Source organism: Limulus polyphemus, unplaced genomic scaffold (genome assembly GCF_000517525.1).
Source record: "Limulus polyphemus unplaced genomic scaffold, Limulus_polyphemus-2.1.2 Scaffold6607, whole genome shotgun sequence".
In the NCBI taxonomy this organism is placed as follows: Eukaryota; Metazoa; Arthropoda; class Merostomata; order Xiphosura; family Limulidae; genus Limulus; species Limulus polyphemus.
In genome coordinates, this window is record NW_013672217.1 from 26,736 (window position 1) to 34,927 (window position 8,192).

Below are 8,192 nucleotides of genomic sequence, written 5' to 3' on the forward strand. Positions count from 1 at the left end.
GGAAAACTCCATAAAGAAGGTGTTTGGGTGCCTCACGAACTCTCCGATGATCATCGTTTCCAAGCTGTGAACGTTGCTTTGTCTCTTCTGGTGCGTAATGTGCGTGAACCATTTCTGAACAGAATTGTCACTGATGATGAAAAATTGATTCTCTATGCGAATATTAAGTGCCAAAAACAACGGCCTAGTCCTAGATAAAAACCACTTCCGACCCATAAACCTGGACTCCATCTGCAGAAAGTGATGCTTTACATTTGGTGGAACATCAAAGGAGTAATTCATTTTGACCTCCTCAATCCACAGTGGATTGTCAGTGCAGAAATCTATAGTCAGCAACTGAAATGTTTAAATCAAGCCCTTCATCAGAAACGCCTTCACTCGTCAATGGGAAAGGTGTTCTTCTTCTCCATAACAATGCATGTCTACATGTGGCACGTTTGATGCAACACAAGATTATGGAGTTGGGTTAGGAAGTTCTCCCTCACCCACCATATTCTCGAGATATGGCACCATCAGATTACCATCTTTTTTGTTCGCTGCAACACTATCTTAATGGGAAAACTTTGATATGTACTTTTGTACTTTGATATGTTCCACAGTTATAGCATTCAAAATGTACTATGGTATATTCCACACTAATAGCTTTTCATATGTACTTCTTTATAGTCGACAGTAACAGCATTCCGAATTCACTTTAATGTATTGAATCCCACAGTAAAATCTTAAATGCACTTTGGTGTATTGGATCCAACAGTAATAGCATTTCAAATGTACCTTTGCTGTATTGAATCCAACAGTAATAGCATTTCAAATGTACCTTTGGGGTATTGAATCCAACAGTAATAGCATTCAAAACGTACTTTGCTGTATTGAATCCAACAGTAATAGCATTCAAAACGTACTTTGCTGTATTGGATCCAACCGTAATAGCATTTCAAATGTACTTTGCTCTATTGGATCCAACCGTAATAGCATTTCAAATGTACCTTTGGTGTATTGGATCCAACAGTAATAGCATTTCAAATGTGCTTTGCTGTATTGGATCCAACATTAATAGCATTTCAAATGTACCTTTGGTGTATTGAATACAACAGTAATAGCATTTCAAATGTGCTTTGCTGTATTGAATACAACAGTAATAGCATTCAAAACGTACTTTGCTGTATTGGATCCAACCGTAATAGCATTTCAAATGTGCTTTGCTGTATTGAATACAACAGTAATAGCATTCAAAACGTACTTTGCTGTATTGAATCCAACAGTAATATTATTCCAAATGAACCTTTGCTGTATTGAATCCAACAGTAATAGCATTCCAAATGTACCTTTGCTGTATTGGATCCAACAGTAATAGCATTCCAAATGTGCCTTTGGTGTATTGGATCCAACAGTAATATCATTCCAAACGTACTTTGCTGTATTGAATCCAACAGTAATAGCATTCCAAATGTGCATTTGGTGTATTGGATCCAACAGTAATATCATTCCAAACATACTTTGCTGTATTGAATCCAACAGTAATAGCATTCCAAACATACTTTGGTGTATTGGATACAACAGTAATAGCATTCCAAACATACTTTGCTGTATTGAATCCAACAGTAATAGCATTCCAAACATACTTTGCTGTATTGGATACAACAGTAATAGCATTCCAAAGTGCTTTGATGTATTATTAATATACTTTTTATTCTGAAGATACCCACTGAACTAGTTTAAAATTAAATTATTAGTAATTGTTTCTTTTCTTGTCCATCATAGTTAATCAGTTTGTAATCTTTTTCTTCTATGTAAAAAAATCTCCCAGGTCTTTTGTAACCATTACAAATATACGTTGCACAACAACAAACTTTTAACCCTCAAGTGACCGACTTATTTACATATTGTTCACTACCAGTGGGGTTCACATTAAGTAATCTTATGTTCTTGCTGTTGCAACATTTGATTAAAGCACTCAATGAAATAATTGATTAAATCACTCATTTTCTTTGTAAGGTAGGAAACTTCTTCAGTGATTAATTGTAATATTGATGCTTTTTTGTGTTAAAAAATGTTTTGTCATTTGTATGTCATTAAGGATTAGTAATAGGTAAACCCATGGGTCCATAAGTAGTTTGGTGTACACTCAGAATAAGTTCTTCCAAAAACAGATGCATTCAATTGGTATATCTATTGTTAACGTGTGAGTGACAGAGTTTTGTTATTTTGTGCAAGTATTTGTAGTGACTTTTATCTCACCTTCTAGAATAATTTAGTCATGATTGACTTAACATGATTATTCTAAGAAAGGTTATGTATCACATAAAAAAACATTTATTATTGTATCTTCCATAGGACGATATTTTAGGTATGAAATCTATAGAAACAATATGATGATAAGGTATTCGGAAGACTAACGAGTTCTTTTTTTCCTTCAGGTTTTATTACAGTCAGTAAATGAACATAAACCTCTGGTGGACAAACTTAACAAAACTGGTCATGCCTTACTGAGATTGTGCGAGAAGAATGATGGTGTCAGAGTTAAAGAGTGTATGGACTCCGATAATTCTCGCTATACTGCTCTACGTAATTCTTTAAAAGATAAGCAGAATGAGTTAGAAGAAGCCCTCCAAGCCACATCTCAGGTAAACTGGTTATTCTGAATTATAGGAGTCGAAAATTCATTACTCAGCTCATACTGTATAAACTGTGTACTAGGCAATAATAATTGATAAGTTTTAAAAATCTTAAGCTATAAGAAACTAGCTGGCTACTTCATTAGAAACTGGCTATTAAACTACAGGTAAGGAATATAAATTATTAGTTCATCAATATAATGAAGAAGCATAATTTGTCAGTTTTCAGATAAGTTAGATGGGATGTTGAATGCTTTGTCTTCAACTGCTGACCAACTCAACAATGCTGAACCCATCTCGGCGCATCCTGATCGTATTCAAGATCAGATTAATGATAATGATGGAGTCCTGCATGATCTGTCCAAACGATCTCCTGCTCTTGAAGCTGTTAAACAAGCTGCTAATGATGTTATTTCAAAGGCAGGAGGCGATGAGCCTGCCGTCAAAGGTATTTGTGCTGGCTTTTTTGTATTGTTAATATTTTTTGAACTGAGATGAAATATTGTCATGAAACAAAGGTATATAATTTTAATTGAAATTTTGTAAAATAAATGGAAACTTATTGTGAAATGAAAGTAATTATATGTGCATAAGTTATTTTTCTATGGTCCCTTTTTTTCTGTGCATGTCACAAGATTTTAGTGAGTTACATTCAAAATTTTATTAAACTACTTTCTCATCATGGTATATAAATAAATTTCACATAATAGTGTAGCTAATAATCCAATTTTCAATAGTATATAACTTTTCATTTCATAATTTTATATATCAATATTAAGAAAAAATCATGAATTTCCCCTAGTATGAGAGTTGTTGCATTTTATTTCTTGATATCCTCTCTCCTCTAATTAATTTACAACCCATCCAAGAAATATGAATTTTGATATAAATTACTCATTATAATATTGTCATCTCTCAGACAAAGCATAATTTTTATAGCCTCCAATGTTATTTAGTTATAGAACCATCAAATAGAAAATCATACCCCTTTTGCCACACCAACCTGTTACATCTTCTCTATCAGAAATTGCCAGTAGTTCTATCTTACGTGTAATACTGTGTTTTTTATAACCAATAGGAAACCAAGGTTTTAATCTATAAAATGATTTATTATATTACAATATCTTCTTTACAGAGAATTACCTATTTGACTTCCAGTTCAAATTTTATTCCCATGGGAAACACATCAACAAGCTTGGCTGAATTTTTAATGGCTCTTGTTACATAGTTAGAAAGCCATAAAAATGTGAATAGTTGTGGGACATTGTCTGCTTTTTTCACATGAGATTATTCTGTTTTCTTTGGTGCTTTATTTAATTAAATGTTAACAAATTGTTTAATACAGTAGTACCATTAGTATTAAAAAGTAGGGTTAAGTGTCACTGACAGTCAACAGCAAAAAAAATAAAAAAATAATAGGAGACCCAGGTAAACACTTTATTTTTCTTTTATCATGTATAACCTTTATTTATTATTATAAATGTACCTAAAATTTAAAAATAGGAAAGTATTTAGGTTAGATTAGGTAAAATAAATAATAAGAATATAATGTTTTCATGAGATATGCTCACAAGCAACTCATGAATAGCTCATGTATTATGTAAATCGATAGGGTGAGCTGCACATTTTCCAAGTTGTTTAGAAATTTTATGGTGGAACTATCAGTTAGTCATGGTTTAAAGGGCAATAAAACAATAAAATTTACGTATAAATAGATGTATACTGTTACAAGTTTAGGATAAACAAATGTAGTTTCTTATTACATTCTAGAAAGAAAAAAAAGTAATTTAGAATTTTTTCAGATTTTTTTTTTATCGTTATGAGGTCAGCCAAACTGACCAACCTCGTATAGAGTTAGGGTAGAGAAAATATCAGATAAAATCAATAAAGTGTTTGAAATTTATTTAGGAGGATTTTGAGATTATGCAAATGAAATTTGAGATTTTTCAGATGAAGAAAGGTATTTTTAATCTTAACATGAAAATCACGTTACATTCAGAGCAGTCAACACTTTGACTCCATATATTAATCGAAAAATTTTTCATGAAAATACTTTGTTAAAAATTCAGATTTCTTTGTCTACAAAAGACATAACATTTACTGAAAGCTTGCAAAATTTTATGAAGATACACAAAACATATTAGAAACTATAAAGGTCAATTTTGGGTCATGAACTCGGTCAATTCGACTGAGCCATAACTAGAGAGTTAACCAAGGGGAAATTTGCCATGAAACACATGTATTACCACCTGCTAAACTACAGGTAATCTTGCTCACTAAACACATGATTTCTCATCCATTAAACATGGCTACACTTGCCAAATATATCTAATCTTGAAGGATAAACAGGAATACTTTCACCTGATAACACGGGTATTCTTGCCTTCTAAACACGGTAACTTTACCTGTTTCTTTGTTACACTGTTGACGTGAAGCTTTAGTTTACTATGAAAAATAAGGTGTTAATATTCAACTAAGTAGCTCCAACAAACTTTTGTTGATTGAAAAATAAACTGTCAATTAAGTATTTCCCATATTAAAGCAATATGTATTTTTTCTCGTGTATTTAGTATTTTTTGTGCTATTTGTGGGAAATGAATCAACAGAGTAACCTGTTTCAACTGACCTGTAAATTCTTTATAGTTTTCCTGATTTGATAACTGTTCTTGTAGACATCAGACAAAAGCTTGACAAGCTGAATGATTTGTGGGATACCATCCAAAAGTCAGCTAGAAAGCGTGGAAGATCCTTAGAAGATGCCATGGCCTTAGCCGAGCGGTTCTGGGATGAGTTGACAGCTGTAATGAAAGCCTTGAAGGAGCTTCAGGAGTACTTAACAACTCAAGAGCCTCCAGCAGTGGAACCGAGTGCCATCCAACAGCAACAGGAGGTTCTACAGGAGATAAAGCAGGAGATGGAACAGACCAAGCCTGAGGTGGACCAGTGTCGGCAAGTTGGGCAGGACCTCATGCAGCTATGTGGAGAACCTGATAAGCCTGAAGTCAAGAAACACATTGAAGACCTAGACTCGGCATGGGACAATGTAACCACACTGTATGCCAAGAGGGAACAAAACCTGGTGGATGCCATGGAAAAGGCCATGAATTTCCACGATACACTTAAGGTAAGTTGGTCTTTGTGGTTTTTCTAGAAAGTTAATATTGAAAGTTAACAGTTTTCTTGTGACCATGATAAAAATATTACCTATGTTTAAATTAACTGTCTGAATATGGATAATATTGAGAGTTAACAACTGTCTTTTAAACATCATAAGATATTACCTGTTTTATAATTAACTGTATGAATGTGGTTAAGATTGAGAGTTAACAACAGTCTCTTAACCATAGTTAGATATTACCTGTTTTCAGATTAACTGTCTGAATCTGGTTAATATTGAGAGTTAACAACAGCCTTTTAACTATTGTAAGATATTACCTGTTTTTAAATTAACTGTCTGAATCTGGTTAATATTGAGAGTTAACAACAGCCTTTTAACTATTGTAAGATATTACCTGTTTTTAGATTAACTGTCTGTAGCTGGTTAATATTGAGAGTTAAGAATAGTCTTTTAACCATGATAAGATATTACTTATGTTTAGATTAACTGTCTGTAGCTGGTTAATATTGAGAGTTAATAACAGCCTTTTAACCATGATAAGATATTACCTGTGTTTAGAATAACTGTCTGAATCTGGTTACATCTCTGTATTAGTATACTACACAAGTATCATTTCTTGTTAACTTCAGTTCATGTAATTATGAAATATGAAATGTTTTGTCTTGATTTAGTCATGTTCATTATTAATTATTTGTTAAACTTCTTAGAACTTCTTGGAGTTCCTGGATACTGCAGAGGACAAGTTTGCTAATCTTGGCCCCATTGGTTCTGATATTGAGTCTGTCAAGGGACAGATGCATCAGCTCAAGGTATGTTGTTTGTATAAAACAGCTAATTTGTATACCTCACAACTACAACAAATATGTTATTGTTCGCTCTTTTACTACTACTACGTTCTGATGATATTTCAAACAGTTTATTGAAAGAAAGTCAGCTTTGTAAACTTCTTTAAAGCAATTAAAAACTGTAGACACGTCATTCAATGCTTCTTTGATAATCAGTGTGCAGTTGTAATGGGTGCTACTTTAATAACCTCTCTTTCAACTGTTAACTGAAGAAGAAATTAATGTGAAATGGGTTTTGGATCTTATTTTAAGTCTATTACACTTTATATGTGATCCTTTGTGCTAACTCTTTTATCAAAAATATGAAATGGGAAGATATTTCAACCATTAACTGAAGAATTAATTAATGTGAAATGGTAAGATATTTCAACCATTAACTGAAGAATTAAATAATGTGAAATGGTAAGATATTTCAACCATTAACTGAAGAATTAATTAATGTGAAATGGTAAGATATTTCAACCATTAACTGAAGAAGAAATTAATGTGAAAGGGTAAGATATTTCAACCATTAACCAAAGAAGAAATTAATGTGAAAGGGTAAGATATTTCAACCATTAACCAAAGAAGAAATTAATGTGAAATGGTAAGATATTTCAACCATTAACTGAAGAATTAATTAATGTGAAATGGGAGGTACTTCAACCATTAACCATGAAGAAATTAATGTGAAATGGTAAGATATTTCAACCATTAACCATGAAGAAATTAATGTGAAATGGTAAGATATTTCAACCATTAACCATGAAGAAATTAATGTGAAATGGGAGGTACTTCAACCATTAACCAAAGAAGAAATTAATGTGAAATGGTAAGATATTTCAACTTTTAACCAAAGAAGAAATTAATGTGAAATGGTAAGATACTTCAACTGTTAACTGCAGAAAAATTAATATTCATAACTTTGTAGTGTTTTTGTTTTTTCATATTTGGAGTGACCCTTAATTTTTACTAAAGTACTTTTACTTGTTTTGTATATTCTGCTTTTTCTATTTTGTATTTCTTTCTCCAACCATTATATATTGTATAAGAGGTTACTAGTGTGTTACAAAGCTTCCCTTCTTAAGTTGAGACTGTAAGAAAATAATTCTGTTAAGCACATGAAAATAATTTTTATTTTTCTAATCATTTATAATTGGCATGAGATGTTTCAGTTGAGAATCATATATATTTTCATTAATATTTTGTAACCATGATTCTTTCATTAACTTACCTGTACACCTTTCTTTTTCTTTGCAGGATTTCAAGAATGGTGTTGATCCTCACATGGTCGAGATAGAAGCTCTGAACCGGCAAGCTCAGGAGCTCATAGAACGAACATCCCCATCACAGGTTTCCATGATCAGAGAACCCATGGATGAAATTAACCATCGTTGGGATGAGTTGCTAAAGGGAATAGTTGATCGCCAGGTGATTATCATCACAATATAATAGTAGTTATGTTTCTCAATGTTACTGTTTGGATGAGTTGGTAAAGGTAATAGTCGATCACCAGGTGATTATCATCACAATATAATAGTAGTTATGTTTCTCAATATTACTGTTTGGATGAGTTGGTAAAGGTAATAGTCGATCACCAGGTGATTATCATCACAATATAATAGTTATGTTTCT

General features: G+C 32.3%; 1 protein-coding gene across 1 annotated transcript in view; it reads left to right on the top strand.

The window, feature by feature from the left end:
• The window catches only part of LOC106473901 (dystonin-like), a gene marked incomplete at both ends in the record, with an annotated part of 56,276 nt that overhangs the window by 26,328 nt on the left and 21,756 nt on the right, over nt 1-8,192 (top strand). Inside the window, 5 exons of the mRNA XM_022402306.1 lie at nt 2,418-2,624; nt 2,838-3,063; nt 5,288-5,739; nt 6,441-6,542; nt 7,818-7,988. Coding sequence (XP_022258014.1) covers nt 2,418-2,624; nt 2,838-3,063; nt 5,288-5,739; nt 6,441-6,542; nt 7,818-7,988 — 1,158 coding nt within the window. The remainder of the gene's footprint in view (nt 1-2,417; nt 2,625-2,837; nt 3,064-5,287; nt 5,740-6,440; nt 6,543-7,817; nt 7,989-8,192) is intronic.